This window comes from Peromyscus maniculatus, chromosome 17, assembly GCF_049852395.1.
Source record: "Peromyscus maniculatus bairdii isolate BWxNUB_F1_BW_parent chromosome 17, HU_Pman_BW_mat_3.1, whole genome shotgun sequence".
NCBI classification, from domain to species: domain Eukaryota; kingdom Metazoa; phylum Chordata; class Mammalia; order Rodentia; family Cricetidae; genus Peromyscus; species Peromyscus maniculatus.
Genome location: NC_134868.1, coordinates 1,409,101 through 1,428,169, shown reverse-complemented (window position 1 = coordinate 1,428,169; position 19,069 = coordinate 1,409,101). Strand labels below are relative to the sequence as shown.

At 53.3% G+C, this 19,069-nt stretch overlaps 3 protein-coding genes across 21 annotated transcripts in view; 2 read left to right on the top strand and 1 right to left on the bottom strand.

The window, feature by feature from the left end:
- Positions 1-3,503, top strand: part of Gatad2a (GATA zinc finger domain containing 2A) — a 101,798-nt gene extending 98,295 nt beyond the window's left edge. For all 18 annotated transcript variants that reach the window (XM_076553029.1, XM_076553023.1, XM_015988904.3 and 15 more), the window contains one exon: positions 2,216-3,503. In XM_076553029.1, the coding sequence (XP_076409144.1) occupies positions 2,216-2,346 (131 nt within the window). In that variant the 3' untranslated portion in view covers positions 2,347-3,503. The remainder of the gene's footprint in view (positions 1-2,215) is intronic.
- Tssk6 (testis specific serine kinase 6) lies at positions 2,765-9,360 on the bottom strand. 2 transcript variants are annotated; one of them, XM_042262601.2, is made up of 3 exons: positions 8,182-9,360; positions 7,469-7,646; positions 2,765-5,111 (listed from the first exon to the last, which is right to left on the bottom strand). In XM_042262601.2, the coding sequence occupies exon 1, from the start codon at positions 9,358-9,360 to the stop codon at positions 8,539-8,541; it is 822 nt and encodes a 273-aa protein (XP_042118535.1). In that variant the 3' UTR covers positions 2,765-5,111; positions 7,469-7,646; positions 8,182-8,538. The 2 variants fall into 2 exon arrangements, with proteins under 2 accessions (XP_042118535.1, XP_006995542.1); XM_006995480.4 differs by lacking the exon at positions 7,469-7,646.
- A 642-nt stretch (positions 9,361-10,002) lies between these two features.
- Positions 10,003-19,059, top strand: Ndufa13 (NADH:ubiquinone oxidoreductase subunit A13). The gene is made up of 5 exons (XM_015988914.3): positions 10,003-10,141; positions 17,689-17,767; positions 18,593-18,664; positions 18,754-18,823; positions 18,900-19,059. The coding sequence occupies exons 1-5, from the start codon at positions 10,048-10,050 to the stop codon at positions 19,017-19,019; spliced, it is 435 nt and encodes a 144-aa protein (XP_015844400.1). The 5' UTR covers positions 10,003-10,047; the 3' UTR covers positions 19,020-19,059.
- Positions 19,060-19,069: the final 10 nt, after the last annotated feature.

The following is a 19,069-nucleotide window of genomic DNA, read 5'->3' as shown; positions in this document are numbered from 1 at the left end:
TTGCCTCCAGAAGAAGAGCTTCTTATGCTCCTCGCTTTTAGCCTGTCTCAGAATGTGAGCACCTAGCTGATGGGTGCTTACTTCCTGCTCACCCACTACCCCAGTCCTAGCAACAAACCCCTCGTCCTCCCTCGGCCCTTTCTTGAGTTTAGTGGTGCTTGGCTGCCCTGCTCTAGAGGTTAACGGTGCCAGCTCCCAGAGTTTGCCCCTTCGCTCTTCCACTGCCCTCTGCCAGTGGACCAGAGCAGAACTGTGAAGCCGGTGATGGGGTGCACCGTGCTGGGTGTCAGTGGGGCAGCAGTGCCACCCTCAAGGCACAGCTAAGTGGAGACCCCTGCAGGGGCTCTCAGCCCCCAGCCCTGCTGTCCGGTAGCCCACTCTGCTGGAGAAACAGCTGGAGGAACAGGGTGTGCCAGTGACAGTCAAGAGCCAGGGAGCCTTGGCAGGCAGTGTAGTTGGACTTTTCTTTGGGCGACTGTTATTTTTTATGAATGCTTGGCCTTAGCTTAGGCTTGTACCACCAGCTGTTTTAACTTCATTTAACCTGGCTCTGTTCTCTATTTTTTACCTTGGGACTTTGTACCTTTCTTTCGCACTGTGCTTTCATGCTTCCTCCATGTCCAGCTGGCTGACCCTTGGTGTCTCCTATTGTCTCCTTTTCTTTCTCCTTCCAGCCTAAATTCCTCCTCTACTTATTCTCCCTGCCTAGAAGTTCTGCCTATGCCTCCTTCCTCACTATTGGCCGTTCAGCTCTTTTAGCCCAGTCGGGTGTTTTAGGCAGGCAGGTAAAACAGCAACGCATCTTTACCTCATTAAGCAAATGCAGCACCTCCTTTACGCAGTTAAACACACACTCTGCAACAAGGCAGTGTAGAGGGGGTGGTGCACAGCGGTCGGGCACAGAGCCAAGAGCTGTGGGCTCGTCTGAAATGACCTCTGTGAGCGGGGCTTGATAGCACAGACCCGTGGTGCGTAAGTATGAGAGTAGACGCAGTGACACTCATCTGTGCCCCTGCTACTTGGGAGGCTGAGGCACGAGATGGCTTTAGCCCAAGAGTTTGAGACAAGCCTGGGCAATGCAGGAATTGCCGTCTAACTAAGAAGAGGAGAGTTGAGGGTGGAGCTGAGTGGTCAAGCACTTCCTTGGGGGCCATGAGGCCCTGCGTTCCTTCCCCGGCACACGGCTGTCATCTCAGCACTGGAGGGAGAGGCAGGAGACTACTAGGAAGCCAGCCTGGCCTAGGTAGTGGCTCTCAGAATCCAAGCAGTGGGCTGGAAAGAAGGCGTAGCAGTTAAGAGCATGGGGTATTCTTCTAGAGCACGCAACTGCCTGTGACTACAGTTTAAGGGGAGCAGACCTCCAATTCTGGCTCTCATGTGTGCTCTCAACACACACACACTCACTCATGATTAAAAGTAATCTTTTTGTTTTTCAAGACAGGGTTTCTCTGTGTAGCCTTGGCTGTCCTGGAACTCAGAGATCCACCTACCTCTGCCTCCTGAGTGCTGGGATTAAAGGTGTGTGCCACCACCCAGCCTAAAAATAAATCATTAAAAAAAAAAAAAAAAAATCCAGGGACTGGAGAGATGGCTCAGAGGTTAAGAGCACTGCTTGCCCTTCCAAAGGTCCTGAGTTCAATTCCCAGCAACCACATGGTGGCTCACAACCATCTGTAATAAAATCTGGAGCCCTCTTCTGGCCTGCAGGGATACATGCGCAGACAGAACACTGTATATATAATAAATAAATAAATAAATCTTTAAAAAAAAAAATCCAAGCAGAGCAAGTTTGTCATCCCATGGCCCCAAGTACTTAGGAAGACTGAGGCAGGAGGATCACTTAAGGCTTGTAGCTTGAGGCCAGCCTGGCCAGCACAGAGAACCTTAATGTCACTTATGTATACTGTCATACGTTGGGGAGAATTGCTTTTCAGTCACACACTGTTACACGAGGTTCATTGCATGATGCAGAAACCCTTGTTTGAAGTTTACTGATCTCTTAGCACCGAACCCTGACCACTGTTCCATACTTAGGGCACCTCAGTGAGGTCTGGGATTGAGATGATTGATGACAGGATGTAGGCTGTGTGGGTCATGGTCCTACTCATGAGGAGTCTTTTGGGTATGTGCTGAGGTGGGAGTCTAGATTGCATCCAGGGCCTGGTCAGCCTAACCTAACTGGATCGCTGCTGCCCATCACTGTGCTCTATTGCAGGTGGAACCCTTGCCTTCGTCAGCCCAAGCTTGGCAGTGCACAAGACCACCTCGGCTGTGGACCGTCAGCGGGAATACCTCCTGGACATGATCCCTCCACGCTCCATCCCCCAATCAGCCACATGGAAATAGTGGGAGCCCGGCCCAGCTGAGGACAGGCTCTCCGCTCTCCCGTGGCCCCCTGGTCCAGGACGCACAGACTACCCTCCTAACAAGTTGCCTGAGACAGCTCAGGCCTTGGCTATTTAGCCTTGCAGTGGCCGGAAGAGGGTGCCACCTTGGTGCCCAGGATCAGAACCAGGGACCTCCCCCGTGGGCCTTCTTCTTCCTTTTTGCCTTTAGTTTGCCCGACACCAGCAGAAACTCGGACCTAGGGGCCAGCTCTGCCTGGCCAGCATGGGTGGGAGCTCACCCTGGACACTGTGACATGCCCGGGCCAGCTGGCACCGGGGCTCCCGAAGTTGAGCCGGGGTTTTGTTCTCTTTCGGCTTTTCCCATCTTAGCTCCTCAGTCTCTGCCTCCTCATGGCCATCTATAGGTTGGAGTTTGGGTTTTTGTTTTTTCTTTTTTAATCACCTCATGATGATGATGGAATTAAAAGTGAACTGTGTAGACCCAGGGTCTCTGTTGTGCACAGTGTAGTCCCTAGCCCCAGAGGACACTCTGAGTGGCAGCACCCAGGGATGACAGGTGCCACCATGGGTCCAGGTGTGTCTTCGATGCTTGCTGCAGCCCCTGGCTTCCACACTGAGCAGAGTGAGTCTCGGGGGTTCCAGAGGGATGCTGGGCCCACTGTGCTGGAACCAGAGCTGGCTGCTGGCAGGGAGGCTGCTGGGTTATTTTTTGTGGTTTATTTTATTAAAATTTCTTTCCTTTTCCTCTTCATTTTGATGGACACAATCTCAAGGTGCACAAGAGGCACCCAGGTAGGCCCAGATAGAACCCCTGTGCCTGGGGTTGGCAGGGTTTACTTCCGACTCCTCAGGCCACAGGAATGTCTGCAAGGGCCAGGTCTACTTTAGTTTTGTTTCCTTCTCCCGTCGTCGTCGTCACTCTTTAAAAATTGGTTCCATGGTGAAAGGCAGAAGCAGCAGCGCTATGTGTCCAGCTCGCCCAGGGTGGCCTGCTGCATGTCTGCAGTGATTGGCTGCTGTCAGATCCCGACCAGCCCTGGCTTCTCTTGACACAGTACAGTTAGGGACTTTAATTTAAACCCTTGTTCTGCAGACCACCGCCCTCTGCAGATACGAACCCCACCTCCTCCTAATAAAGGCTCATTTAACCCCGTGCTCACTCGTGTGCAAATCCTCCGTCTCTAGGAATTGTTTAGACATACGGGAGTTACGAGTTTTGGAAAATCTTTTTGTGTGAAACCCAAGTTGCTCAGTGCTTTTAGGTTTGAGTCACTTCCCAGGGTGGATTTGGGGGAATGAACAGAAATTGACCCTTTTTGGGGGGAGGGGGCGTTTTTAAACCAAAAAAATACAAAAATATATGCAAGCATTTCTTACTTGAGTATTTGTGTGCCTGGCAAGTCAGTTCCTATTTTCTACCCTTCCTGAATGGCTGGCCTCTGCTCAGTGACATGGGCCAACATCTCCTGGCTCCTTGGAGCAACAGCACTAGGTGGCTTCTCTGCTAGAAGCCTTCCCAGCCAAGAGCCCTCAGTTCCAAGAAGTCATCGATCAGTTATTACCTGGCGCTGGACGAAGACCTCCACTTGAACTGACCGGGGGCTCTGTTGGCACACTTGTGACCTCTACCCTTCCAGCCTTCCAAGTCTGCTGTTTGCTCCCCATCCTGACATTCACCTGTCACCTAAGGCTTGTGAGCCCAGTAGCTTGTGCACCTCACGGGGCAGGCTACAGCAGGGGCCCAGGGCTCCTGTTCCCTCGCCGCCCAGGGATGACACTGGTAATGAATGCTCTGTGTAAGGAGGGCTGAGAGTGTGAGGTGCCTTAATTAACTGGAAAGTGCTGCCTGTTCCTTTGCACTGCACTGGTCTGAGCAGCAAGCCCTCATAGCGACGTTCGAGCTGAGGACTTGGCCGGGAGGACGAGGTGTTTAGGGTGCTGTGCCAGCTACAAAGCTGGCTCGCATCCCTATTCTGATGACCTGGGTCCTGGGTTCCTTGCAGCTCCTAGAGATCTGCCATCCTCTGCCTCCTGAGTGTTGGGATTAATGGCTTGCACCTCCACACCTGACTTTTAAAAACCTTAAAAAAAGTTAAATGTGGTTGGCATGGTACTTTCATGCCTATACTTGGGAGTTGAAGGTGAGGTGGTGGTCCCTACTTCATTGATTGCCCAGAGGCAATCACAAACTTATCAATGGCTCTGGTCAGTGGGGGTACATGTACAGGTTTGAAGGGACCAAGTGCAAGACACATGCCTATTGAACAACCACCCAGCTTGGTGCCCAGTTTGTGGGAACATCAGGAACCAGACCTCTGCCAGACTCCCAAGCATCACCTGGGTCAGGGGAACAGTGGCCCTGAGCATCCTGGGACCCCTACCCCCCACTCAGGGAAGCCAAAACTTGTCCCAGGCAGGAGGAGTGAGGGCAGTGCTGGCTGTAATACCCCCATACCACATTTAATTGGAAGCAGAGAACCAGGGTGAGTATCAGAATGAACGGTGTTTGGGAAAGGTGGACCTCACCGTTCCAAGTCATGTCAGCCTGAAGACCTTGGACTGTTGCCAAAACGTGGTTTCTAAATCCTCGTGTACAACAGTTACAGTAGTGCAGGGCGTGGGGGCTGGGGCGGCTGCACTTGTATTTATTGTGACTAAATCTTTGATAATTCTTGTTTTTGAAGTTTGCCACCAAACTGGAATAGATGTTCCAATAAATGAGCTGGAATTGGTAGCCTCCTTATGTTGGGGAATTCTGAGACCCTGAAGAACAATAAAGAAACGGACCAAATGTCACTGTATTGTTCTTTAATTTCCTGAGACCCCAGTATTTTGTCCCAACTTCTGGTGGCCTTTCTTAAAGTGGGGTGTGTGTGTGAAAGGTGGGGTGCACATGCCTTTCGAACAAGGCATCCTTCTACCGTGATGTGTGCCAGACCCTGTTTGACCTCAACAGGCAGGGGCTTCAGTGAGAATCCCAACTGAGTTCTGCAAACCTAGGCCACACTGCTGGAGTGACTGCTTTTCCCATTGCCTTGGGCTTCACTGTTGGAACGCTCCCCGCATGGACAGAGCTGTGGACTTGTCCTCCGTTGGTGTCTGCATCAACTTGAGATGCTCAGTGTCACATTGTGATTCTGTTTTGAGGCAGGATCTGCTTTAAGCCCAGGCTGCCTGTGAACTGACCCTCCTCCTCCCACCTAAGGGCAGGGAGGACAGGCATCTAGCACCATTGGAAACACTTGACTTAAAACATTGGACTAGAGAGGTGGCTCAGAGGTTAAGAGCACTGGCTCCTCTTGCAGACAACCCCAGTTTTGTCCCTAGCGCCTACACAGCAGCTCACAAGCATCTTCAACTCCAGTCTCAGGGATCTGATGCCTTCTGGCCTCCACAGGCTCTGAACACACGTTTACAGACATATATGCCCCCCCCCCAAAAAAAAGGCAGGCCTGGTGGCACACACCTTTAATCTCAGTACTTGGGAGGTAGAGGCAGGCAGATCTCTGAGTTTGAGGCCAGCCTGGTCTACATATAGAGACCACCTTGTGGGGAGAGAAGTAAAAAGGGAAGCTGGGCTTTTGGGTGCATACCTGTAATCACACTGCCCAAGAGGTGGAAGCAGGAGGATTGCTCCAAGTTCTATTTGGGTTACATAGTAGCCCAGGTTGGCCATGCCTCAAAAAACAAAAACAAATGTGAGGGTATGGCTCAGGAAAACTGGGATAACCCTATGTATGCTGTGAATGTGTTTATTACCATTGGTTAACCAAGAAGCTGCTTTGGCCTATAGCAAGGCAGGACAGAGCCAGGCGGGAAATCCAAGCAGACAGGGAGAAGGGCAGAGTCAGGAGAGACACCAGCAGCCCCTGGAGCAACAAGATGTACTAGAGAATGGGCAATGCCATGAAGCCACGTGGCAAAATATAGATGAATAGAAATGGATTAAGTTGTAAGAGTTAGTAATAAGCCTGAGCAATAGACCAAATGGTTTGTAATCAATATTGAGCCTCTGAGTAATTATTTTAAAAGCGACTGCGGGACTGGGCGGACAGAAAACCCATGCCTGGAGTCCCCCAGAGTGGGGCTGGGGCTTGCTCTGAAGGCGATCACCTGCCTAATCTCAGTAGGTTCTGGGTTCCAACCCCAGCACCCGAGGAGCAATGGGAAGCGGGTCATGTAGCTCAGCTTGTGTGAAGGTCAAGATCGGTTCTGAAGGTGCTGGAATCTGGAAGATGCTATAGACTCCATCTGCGGAATCTGCTGAGCTACACCCTTCCCCAAGTCTCAGGGATGGTGTCCTGCCCAGTGTTTTAGGTGCTGAGGACAAAACCGTAACCTCAGAGCCTCCCTGTTCACCAGAGGGTGGGTTGTTTCTGCCTAGGCTTTGGCATATTCCAGACAGCACTAGAGTTTAGGCCCCTCCCCTCTTGTAGCCTCAGTTTCCCCATCTACCAATGAGGCCGTTGGGGCCCAGCATGAGGACAGAGCTCACACTCTGGACCTCCAGAGCACCTGTGAGAGGAGAGCAGGGGCCGAGCACGGCAAGAGCCACGGCACGCAGCCCCTCAGACCGCCTGGGCCTCATACAGGGACAGGAGAGGGTTGAAAATGTTCCCCAGACAGTCACTGTCACCAAACCCCTGTAAAGTCACAGGCAAGACTCCCAGCTGCCTCCTCCCTCTTCAGGTCCCCTTTGAAGTACTGCATTAGCTCCCTCATGTTCTCATTCCCTTCCCCAGCATCACCCTGTCCGGGCTGTGTGTGTGTGTGTGTGTGTGTGTGTGTGTGTGTGTGTGTGTGTGTGTACGTGTGTGTGTGTGTGTGTGCACGTGTGTGTGTGTGTGTGAGTGTGTGTGTGTGTGAGAGTGTGTGTGTGTGAGTGTGTGTGTGTGAGTGTGTGTGTGTGTGTGTGTGTGTGTATGTGTGTGGTTTTTTGAGACAGTGTTCTCTGTGTAGTCTTGGCTGTCCTGGAACTCACAGAAATCCACCTGCCTCTGCCTCCTGAGCCATTTTTTTTAACAGTTTGGGCACAGGCCCCAAACAGCTTCACGGTCTCCCCCTCGCTATCTCGCCGCCCCCCCCCCCCCCGCCCCGCCCCGGCATTCCGCACAACTCACAACTATTTCCACATCTCGTCTCATTTTACTTGACATTGCACTTTGGTGAAGGCAAGGGTGGTTCAAGCCTCTTGGAGTCCCAGGTCCTGGTTCAAGACATGCCGAACTGGGCTGCACACCTGTCACCCCAAACTTAGGAAGCGTAGGCAGGAGAGTCCAAGTTCCAGGCCAGCCTAAGCTGCATAGTGAGATGTCTGGAGTAAGCAAGCCGTGGTCTAGCATGACACACACAAAGCACCATCACCACCAACAGCAACAACAAAGAAAACAGCACCAGTAGCTGGGTTTGTTCTCTCCCTGGAAACTACCTGGAAACATAGGGAAAGTACCACCACCCAGACTCTCAGCTTCAAGAGACCTGAGTACAAACCATAGCTATCTCTGCACAGCTGACACCTGTGTGGGCCTCAGTTTCCCCATCTGCAAATGCTCAGTTTCTGCTGACAGGCAGTCCCCTCCACCCACACCGATTCCAATTCAAGCATCATCACATCCCGGGGGACGACTACAGAACCTCTAGAAGTTTGTCCAGTTTGGGGAACTCAAAAGTTCCAGGTTTGAATCCCACAACTCCCTTCTGAGGTCTGAAGCTAGAATCTCCACACACATGGCTTTCTCTAAAGTGCTGAGACCTCCCTGCCTCTCTGCTCCGTAACAAGGGTCCACCGCTAAGGCCACTTGCGAGGAAGAGCGAATTTATTGCAGGTTCCAACCTGGAACTTGGAGTGCACCGCCAGCCCGCAGCTTCTCCGCGCCGGGGCCACCCATCGCGCAGCAGGAGCTCATTCCGCGCAGGCGCAATGCTTCTCTCTCTTTTCTTCGCGCCCCTCCCGGGGCCTTCTCGCCAGAAATCGAGGATGCGCATGCGCCCTCCAGCAATCGGGTTGTGCAGGAGGAACCAGAATCCAACAGCCGACCTCTGTGGGCCGCCGCCGTGGGGGCAGGGGAAGGGACAGGGCTCGTGCGCAGTGGCGCGCGGCGACTTCGCGGGTTTCCCGAAGCTCGCCTGTCGCGCGTGCGCCGCCCTGGCTCAGGGCCTGGTGCGGCGGGAACAGCGAGAACCCCGGCTCCTAGCCGGAGTCCCCGGCCCGCAGCCAGCCATTGCGCGCCACCTGGCCCGCCGAGGGCCGGGCGGATGGGCTGAACTGTAGCAGCTCGGCGATCAAGGACTTGCATCGTTCCGACAGTTCGAGGCCGTCGGGGTAGAGCACACCGCGCTTCTGGCGCCGGGGCAGGCCAGCAATGTCCGAGTCATCGAAGGGCATGCACCCGGTGACCATGACGTAGAGCACAACGCCCAGGCTCCATACGTCGTATTTCTTGGGGTCGTAGGGGATGCCCAGGAGCACCTCAGGTGACGCATAGGCGGCCGAGCCGCAGTAGGTGGTGCTCAGGTCTGGGTAGCCGTGCGCCTGACGGCCAAAACCGAAATCCGTGAGCTTGACGCGGCGCTCGTCAGGGCTCAGCAGCACGTTTTCGCACTTGAGGTCGCGGTGCACCAGGTGGTGGTCGTGCAGGTAGCGCACGGCACCCGCGATCTGCGAGAAGAGTTCGCGCGCCTGTGACCCCGGGATGCGCCCGTTGCGCTGCACTGCCTGCAGCAGGTCGGTGGCTGCTGCCTCCATGACGATGTACAGCTTCCCGTTGCACACCTCGATGAACTCGAAGACGTGCACGATGTGCGGGTGCCGTACTCCCCGCAGGATGGACAGCTCTCGAGGCAGAAACTTGTTGACGAAGTCCGGAGGCGCTCGCCGACGGTCCACCACCTTGATGGCCACCGTCCCTTTATACTTCTTGGAGGTGGCCACCTTCACCTTGGAGTAGCTGCCCTCACCTATCGTGCGGCCCAGCTTATAGCCAAGTTCACTCAGGAGCTTGTCGCCCGACATGGTGGCGCCCGGGGCGCGCGGGGAGCAGGAGGCGGCTGCTGTCGGGGGGCGGCCGGACTCCGATCTCGGGCCTAACCCATGGTGCTCGGCACCTGCACCCCCGTGCCCCCATGTGCCCACTCCCAAGGTCCTAGAGCCGCGATGACTTTTATTGCCCGGGTAACAATTTCTGCCTTGTGAAGTGACTGCGGGCGTCACTCAGCCTTGGGGTGGGGACCCCCGCCCCGCCCCGCGGGCTCCCCAAACCCTCCTCAGGCTTTGTGACTCAATCGCTCTGAATGGCCAGTTCCTCATGAGAGGGCACTGGCGAGGGGACAGATGACTAGTGTGTGACAGGATGGGTCCCTGAGGTGGTGGTGCTTAGCTGGGTGGTACCCCGTCTCTGCCTTGGCCCCTGGAGGTGGCGGGCGGAAAGGGGCAACCTGTGCAAACCTCGAGGCTGGCCACCATCGCTCCGGAGGGAAAGTTAGGTGAACGCCAAGGCTTTTATTGCAAGGTACAGGGTGCCCAGGAGGGCTCAGGTGCTAACCACTGAGCATGCCGCGTTCTGGGGCCAGAGCAAGCGGGGCGGGCGGACGCTCCAGAATTGGAGAACCACCCGGGCGACCAAACTTCCGCCACACTCAAAATGGCGATCACACGTCACCTCACTTCCGCCGGTGACCGGAAGTTGGGGGTCTTGCAAGTATGGCGGCATCGAAGGTGAAGCAGGACATGCCCCCGCCAGGGGGCTACGGCCCCATCGACTACAAGCGGAACCTGCCTCGCCGGGGACTGTCGGGTCAGTGTCGTCCTGTTCGAGGTCGGAGGCCGGGCCTCGGTTGTGCGGCTGGGCGGGAGCGGGGAGCCCGCGGGCTGCCGTTTGCACCGTGAGAGGCGCAGGGCTCGAGTCTTGGTTTTCTGTGGGGCCAGACGCCTCACCTCCCCAGTTTCCAGTTGACGTCCGCAGTTTGGGAAATCAAACCTGCGAGAAGCAAGCCCGGGATTTGGAGGCTCTTTCGGCTGGTCTCACACTCTGTGCCCGAGGATGACCTGACTTCTGGTCTCTGCCTCCGTTTCCCGAGGCTGCACCGTTATGCTCAGCCTTTTTTTTTTTTTTTTTTTAATTTTTAAATTGGATTTTGCAATTAGGGGCTTACTATATAGCCCGGGCTGGCCTCAAAATCATGGCAACCCTGCCTCTGCCAACCGAGTTCTGGGATGACAGACAGGTCCACCCAAGGTTCTATGTGTGTTGATTGTAACCTAGCACAGAACCTAGGCTAGTCGCAAACTCCAGCCTCCCTAGTGCAGATCCCTCACTGGCATTTTCTGCTTTCCCCTCCTCCAAGACAGGCTTTCATGGAGCCCAGGCCAATCTGGAACTCCTTACCCCCCACCTCTGCCTCCATAGTGCCAGGATGACAGGCATGTGCCCACCATGCTGGGCTGTGTCTTTAAAAGTTTAAAGTGTTCTAAGTAACATTTATTATTGATTTCAACAGGGAAAGAATGAAGAACATTAAGGTCTCTACCCTTAGTACGGCATAAATAGTACTGAGTGGTGGACACCCGTCAATCCCAGCACTTAGGAGGCTGAGGCAGGAGGATCGGGAGTTTAGGGTCATCCTGGGCTACATAGATCAACTAGGCTACATTACATGATGCCGTCTCCCCCTAAAATACATAAATAAATACATAAACAACTCAGGGACTTGGAGAGGTGGCTCAGTGGTTAGGATCACTTGATGCTTTTCCAGAGGACCTGAGTTTGGTAACTCCACTCTACGAATTTAGATTTTAATTCATCAGACTTAACTGTGCATATTATGCAAACTATGCTTCAATTAAAAAGCAAAACCTATGTGTTGGCTCACCTGTGACCCCAGCACAAGAGAAGCAAAGGTGGGATCACTGCAAGTTCAAGGCTAGCTTAGGCTATGTAGAGTTCAGGCCAGCCAGGACCATATCGTGAGACCCTGTTTCAAAAACCAGCTGGGTGGTGGTGGTACGTACACTCTTAATCCCCGCACTCGGGAGGCAGAGGCAGGCAGGTCTCTTAGTTCAAGCCCAGCCTGGGTTATAAAGTTAGTTCTAGGACTGCATGCATGTCTGGTGCCTATGCAAGGCAGAAAAGGGTATTTGATCCCCTGGAACTGAAGTGACAGGCAGTTGTGAGCTGCCATGTGAGTGCTACACACTGAATGAGCAGCAAGTGCTTTGTTTTTGTTTTTTCCAGAAAGTGTTTCTCTGTGTAGCCCTGGCTGTCTAGAACTTACTCTGTAGTCCAGGCTGGCTTGGAACTCACAGATATGCTGGCTCCTATCTCCCCAAAGCGCCAGGATTAAAGGTGTGGTCCACCACCACAGGGCCAGCAAGTGCTCTTTAAAGGTTTTTGTTTATTTTATGTGAGTGTTTTGTTGCATTTATCTATGCACCTTGTTTGTGTAGTAGCCTTGGAGACCAGGTGAAGGCACCAGAAACCTGGGAACAGGAGATAAGGGGCAATTGTGGACTGCCACATGGGTGCTGGGAACCAAACCTCTGCAAGAACAGCAAGTGTTCTTAACCCCTGGGCCATCTCCCCTGCACCTCTTTCTTTTTCTTAAGACTCACTCTTTCCCAGGCTGGCTTTGAACTCCCTTTCTCTTGCTCTTCCTGTTTCAGGCAGTGGAGTGTTGGAGTAATAGATGTGTGCACCAAATCTGTCTCCTTCCTTTCTCCATTCCGCCCTCCCTCCTTCCCTCCCTCCCTCCCTTCCTTCCTTTTTTTTTTTTTTTTTTTTTTAATTTTCTCTGTATATCCCTGGCTGTCCTAGAACTCCCTCTGTAGACCAGGCTGGCCTCCAACTCTGGTCGGCCTGCCACTGCTTCTCCATTGTTGAGATTAAAGGAGTGTGCACCACCGTCCAGCTCTATTTTTTTGGGGGTGGGCGTTGAGACAGGGTTTCTCTGTAGCTTTGGTGCCTTTCCTGGACTAGCTCTGTAGACCAGGCTGGCCTGGAACTCACAGAGATCTGCCTGGCTCTGCCTCCCGAGTGCTGGGATTACAGGCGTGCGCCACCACCGCCCGGCCTATTTTTTAATATTTATTATTGTGCATGCATGTGTGTGGGGAGTTTGGGGATGTGGCGGTCAGAGACGACTGTGTTAAGTCAGTTTTCTTCTATCTTTATGTGGGTTCCAGGAATTGAACTCAGATCATCAGGTTTCTACAGCAAGCATGTTTACCAACAGAGCCATTTGGCAGCTCCTCTTTCTCCATCTCTTTCTGAAGTATGACACACCCACGCCCGGGCCCTGCTCAGGCCTGCACATGTTTTCTACATAGCATGTACCCATAGGGCTCCTAGATTGAGCTGGTGGGCTCCTCAGTCGGCATAGCTTGTTTATTTATTTTTAATCTTTATGTATTCCTGCATTTGTTTATTTGGAGGCAAGCTTTCATTCAAGTCCTTGAATTCTCTCTGAAGCTTAGGATGACCCTGGATTGAGCCTGCTCCCACCTCCTGAGTGCTGGGATGACAGGAGTCTGGCACTAAGCCTGGTTTCTGTGGTGCTGGCTACGGAACCCAGGGCTCGTGCCTGTTAGGCAAGCACTCTGCCAGGTGAGCCCTCTGCCCAGCCTTCCTTTTGTTTAGAAGTCAGAATGTGCTTTCCCTCCTCTTCAGATCCTGACACAGCCGTGCTTATTACCCAGAACCTTTTTTGTTTGCTTGTTTTATTTTTAAGATTTATTTATTTAGAGACAGGGTCTCACTATGTAGCCCTGGCTGGCCTGAAGCTCTCTATGTAGACCAGGCTGGCTTCAAACTCAGAGAGATCCACCTGCCTCTGTTTCCCAAGTGCTGGGATTGAAGGAGTGCACCACCATGCCTGGCTAAGATATAACTATGTGTGTGTGCATGTCTGCATGTGAGTGCAGGTTCTCATGGAGGCTAGAAGATGGCGTCAGATCCCCTGAGCTGGAGTTACAGGCACCCAGCATGGGATTTGGGAACAAAGGTTTGGTTCTCTTAAGAGCAGCAAGCACTGTTTACCTTAGCCATGGGTCCAGCCCTGACAGTTTGTTTTTGTTTTTGGTGTGTGTGTGTGTGTGTGTGTGTGTGTGTGTGTGTGTGTGTGTAGCCCAGGCTGGCCTTCCTGCCTCAGTCTCATCCTCCCAAGTACTGGGATGACACAGCGGCACCACCGATCCAGCTCTGTGCAGACCCACCCCACCTCACCAGGTGCAGAGGGTGAACACACTGCAGTGACGGGTCAGGCTCTGTTCATATCTGCACTTGGTGTCTGGCTGGCCAGTGAGTGCACATGGCCAGTCCTGTCTCAGAGAGCTCCGAGCTGGTGCGACACATATGTCAGCATTCCTACCTTGCACTGCTCCTGGTCACTGAGGCCTGCGGTAGCCTGGGGAAGCCCGGAGGAGCCTCTCTGTCTCCAGACCCCAGACTGGTTTCAGAGTGGCTATGTTCTGCATCCTCCTTCCTCTGCAGCTGGACATGGCTTCCTTCCCATTCCTGGCATCACCAGCACACTTTTACACCATGCTCAGCCCTGTAATAATTGTTGTTGTTGTTATTTTTTCAGATTTTGAAACAGTCTCACTGTGTAGACCAGGCTGGCCTTGAACTCACAGAGCTCTGCCTGCCTCGGCTTCCCAAGTGCTGGGATTAAAGGCACACAGCCCCCCTCCACCGTGAGGGGTTGTCTGCATATGTTTTCATTCCCAGGGGCCTATTCAGCTAATAGTGCCGTTTACAGCATGATGGTGTCTGTTACCGAAGGAAGTCCTGTTTTTGTTCTGGAGTATATTTCTGTATTTACTGTTTTGGGGGAGGCGGAGGCACCATGCTGTGTATGTCTTTGTTTGAACCAGGATCTCACTAGTAGCCCTGGCTGGTCTGGAACTTGCTGTAAATCAGGGAAGCTGCAAACAGTGGTCCTCTCGCCCCACCTCATGAGTGCTGGCATTATGGGAATGCACCAGGGCACTTGGGCTCTTTTTTCAGACAGGGTTTCTCTGTGTAGCCCTGGCAGTCCTGGAACTCACTCTGTAGACCAGGCTGGCCTCAAACTCACACAGATCCTCCTGCCTCTGCTTCCAAGTGCTGGGATTAAAGGCGTGTGCCACCACCACAGGCTCTTCTTCTTTTTTTTTTTTTTTTTTTTTTTTTTTTTAAGATTTATTTATTTATTTATTATGTATACATAGGAGGGCACCAGATCTCATTACAGATGGTTGTGAGCCACCATGTGGTTGCTGGGAATTGAACTCAGGACCTCTGGAAGAACAGTCGGTGCTCTTAACCTCTGAGCCATCTCTCCAGCCCCGGCTCTTCTTTTTTTTAAAATTCCTTTCTCTTTCTTTCTTTCTTTCTTTCTTTCTTTCTTTCTTTCTTTCTTTCTTTCTTTCTTTCTTTCTTTCTTTCTTTCTTTCTTTCTTTCTTCCTTCCTTCCTTCCTTCCTTCCTTCCTTCCTTCCTTCCTTCCTTCCTTCTTTCTTTTTCTTCTTCTTCTTTTTTTTTTTTTTTTTTTGGTTTTTCGAGACAGGGTTTCTCTGCGTAGCTTTGCGCCTTTCCTGGAGCTCACTTGGTAGCCCAGGCTGGCCTCGAACTCACAGAGATCCGCCTGGCTCTGCCTCCCAAGTGCTGGGATTAAAGGCATGCGCCACCACCGCCCGGCTTTTTCTTCTTCTTTTAAATACAGGGTCTCACTATTTACCCTGGCTGGCCTAGAACTCTATGTAGACAAGGTTGGCCTGTTACTCACAGAGGTACACCGGCCTCAAGGCTTTTGATATCACACCAGCCTCTTTTTTTTTTTTTTTTAGGTGGGTTCTCATGTAACTTCAGCTGTCCCCAAACTCCCCATGTAGCTGAGGATGATTTTGAACTCTTGATTTTCCTGCCTCTGCTTCCCAAGTGGTGGGATCGCAGGCATGTGCCACAACTCCTGGTTTATGCTGTTAGGGATGGAACCCAGGAATTCAGCCTGTTAGGCAGGCTGGCACTCTACCAACTGACCTCAGCCATGGGACACCTTCAGCTCTTACCTCCAGGCCTCCATCCACTGGGAGTTGTTCTAGGTGGGCAGGGGCACTGTGCATCTGTGTGGCCAGTGGTCCTGTGCTGAGGAGGCTCCTCCCCCTTTAAATTATTGTGGCATCTTTGTCCAAAGCCAATTGGCTGTAAAATGTGAGGGTTTATTTGCGGATTGTGGACGTCTGGTTCTGTCCTGCTGGCAAACGTGACTGTCCTCCATGCCAGCATGTCTTTGTGCACACACAGCTGCCTGGTGAGTCTGGAGCTGTCACATTTGAATCCTGCAACGTTGCTCTTGGAAGCAGCCGTTACTGCCCTGGGTACTTCCACATGAATTTCCTGACCTGCCTGTGGGTTTCTCTGAAGGGGAAGGGTCGAGGTTCTGGTGGTGACTGTTCTGGATCTCACACTGCCACCTGCTCACAGGTTCATTGATTCGGGACAAACGGCACAGGGTGGCAGTGCCTCCCACACCTTCAGCTACTTGGGGGACTGAGGTGGAGGATGTGGGTTCTGCACCTTCTCTCCCCCATGGTACCTCCTGAAATGGAGTCTACCCCAGTGCTTACTGTAGCCAGCCAGGGGCAGGTGAAGGCTGGGAGTCAAGTCAGCATGTGGCTCCCTCATCCCTGGCCTGTCACTCTAGAGGAAGTGGGACCACACTTGGATGCCCACACTTAAGGACCAGAACTTCCCACAAGAGCCTGTTTGCTCTTCTGAGAATTTGGGGGAATGACTCAGGTCAGATTCTGGGGCCACTAGGGTTCTCTTAGCTGTTTGAAATGAGGGTGCAGACACCTCCCCAGTCGGGTGGAGGCCGTGTATACCCGCAGTCAACTGGTCAGAGATGGTCCTGAAAACGTAGGGCTTCCCCAGAGAACTTGTACCGCTGGACTTGGGACCCAGCCACCCTGGTTGTCCATGGCTGGAGGGCCTGGCCTCTGAGCATGAGCTTTAAAGTCTGAACTAAGTGGGTGGGAAATATTTAGCTCCTGACCCAGCGGAAGGTCTAGTCGGGCCTCACCCCCAGAACCTGTTCTACCCCCCTGTGGCCCAGCCTTCTCCACACATTCTGTAGTCATGGGTGGATGACCCCTGGAGCTGGTGACCCCTGGAGCGTGTCCTGCCGCTCAGGATTGGAACTCCCCCGCTGGCCTTAAGTAATTATTTATGGTGGCCCCTGTCTCCCCTGGGTGCAGGGCAGGTGGCATACCCTGCTGAGCCCATGGTGCCTACTCTACGCCACCCCTGGAGTCAGGAGGAGGCTGTGCGGCGCCCCGGGGCGCTTCCAGCCTCTGGTGGTGCAGTCAGAGCCCTCTCTGGTGGAGACCAGGCCTTTGACCTTCGGTTGTTTGGTTTGGTTTGTGTGCCACCCCCGTCCTGCAAGACAAGGTCTGTGTGTCAGCCCTGGCTGTCCCCCACCTCACAGGTGCCTCTGCCTAAGGGCTGAGATTAAAGGCGTGTACCACCATACCTGGCACCTTTGTCCTAGACCAGTGGTTCTCAGCCTTCCTAATGCTGTGACCCTTTAATACAGTTCTTCACCGGGCAGTGGTGGCCCCAGCCTTTAATCCCAGCACTTGGGAGGCAGAGACTGGCAGGTCTCTGTGAGTTCAAGGCCAGCCTGTTGTACAGGGTGAGTTCCAAGACAGCCATGGCTATGCAGAGAAACCCTGTCTCAAAAAACAATAACAAAATATGGTTCCTCTTGTTGTGGTGATCCCAACCTATAAAATTATTTTTTTTTTTTTTTTCTTTTTTTTTTTTTTTTTTTTTTTTTTTTTTTTTTTTGGTTTTTTCGAGACAGGGTTTCTCTGTGTAGCTTTGCGCCTTTCCTGGAGCTCACTTGGTAGCCCAGGCTGGCCTCGAACTCACAAAGATCCGCCTGCCTCTGCCTCCCGAGTGCTGGGATTAAAGGCGTGCGCCACCACGCCCGGCTTATAAAATTATTTTTATTGCTACTTCATAACTAATTTTGCCACTGTTGCAAAGTATAATGTAAATATCTGATTGCAGGGCATGTGATATGTGACGCCTGTGAAAGGTTGTTTGGACCCCAAAGGGGTCACGGCCCACATGTTGAGAAGCACTGTTCTAGACCCTGGGGCTCTCCTGTGTCCCTGCTGGCCTGTACCTCCCAGAAAGTGTGCCAGTCCAGACTGCCTGGCACAGCAGGAGAGCTGGAGGCTGTCCTGGGGAAGTGGCTGGGGGAGGACAGGCCCCTTGTGGAGGTGTGGAGGAGAGTCAGTAGACAGACACCACTTCCCAGAGACCCTGGGCGCTGAGAAGGTGGCCCCACTTCTCTTGCAGGCTACAGCATGTTCGCGGTGGGCATCGGGGCCTTGCTCTTTGGCTACTGGAGAATAATGAGGTGGAACCGGGAGCGCAGGTAGGGCCCTGCTCACTACCGGGGTTCTGTGAGGGTGATGGTGATCTTGACTGGCTAGTTGTCGGGGCCAGGAAGTGTGGATCCTACTCCTCACTTCCTGTCCTAAAGGGAAGAGCTGGAGATCGGCCTTGAGTTGTTCCTGGTCCAGGATAGCATAAACAGTAGGACACCTGGAACTTGGGGTCTCCTAGCTGGCACTGTGTGTGGTCATAGAGGTCACTGGGGTGTAGAGGCAGGTGGATCTCTAGGAGCTGCAGACGAGCCAGGGCCACACAGTGAGACCTCAACAAAAAGGACCCAGACCATGGGAGGTATGTCCCCTGAAAGCCAGAAAGACGAGGACCATGAGTGTCAGATGAGGGTGTCTCTGGAAAGAGCCCCACCAGAGGCTCTTCTAGACCACATCACTGGGTTGTTTCCCTGGCCCCTGAAGTGGAGAAGTTCCCGACTCCCTGTGGGGGTAATAGCTGCGGGAAGACCTGCATGCCCAATGCCCTGCTATTTTGAGAACAAAGGGAAATTGGTTTTGTGAGGCCCAGAGCCTGGTGGTGATGAGTGTGCCCCCCTCTCCACCCAGATCATCAGACAGGGCTATTTTTAGGATAAAAAAAAAAAAAGTTTATTTGAAAGGAAAATGTGAAGCCAACACTTTTGTGGCTGAAGTCAGTCTATGCCAGCTGCAGACTTGCCTTCCTGTCCCAACTCAGGTGGCCAGCCTTGCCCCTACCCTGTCCCTCCCCACCAGCGTCCTGTGGTCCTGTCATATCTGTTCCACACTCCCTCAGTGGCCCCATTTGACCCCGAGTGGGTGTCACGGTTTCACAGGCGCCTACAGATCGAAGACTTGGAGGCCCGGATCGCCCTCATGCCGCTCTTCCAGGCAGAGATGGACAGGAGGTAGGCCAGGATGGGAGGGCCTCACGGTCAAGGAAGGGACAGTGGTCACCCTGGGCGGGTCTGATCTCAGCCCCGCCCTGTGGCCACAGGACCCTGCAGATTCTTCGGGAGAACCTGGAGGAGGAGGCCGTCATCATGAAAGACGTGCCTGACTGGAAGGTGAGCCCGGGGTGGGGTGGGGTGGGGTGGTCCGCCGGACTGATGGACTGATGGACTGACCCCGCCCTGCCCGCAGGTGGGCGAGTCTGTGTTCCACACCACGCGCTGGGTGCCGCCCCTCCTCGAAGAGTTGTACGCGCTGCGCACCAAGGAGGAGCTGGACAACGCCAGGTTCGGCTTCTCCTGGTACATGTAGGGCCCGAGCCCACGCCCACAATAAAGAATCACCAAATAAACGCCAGCATG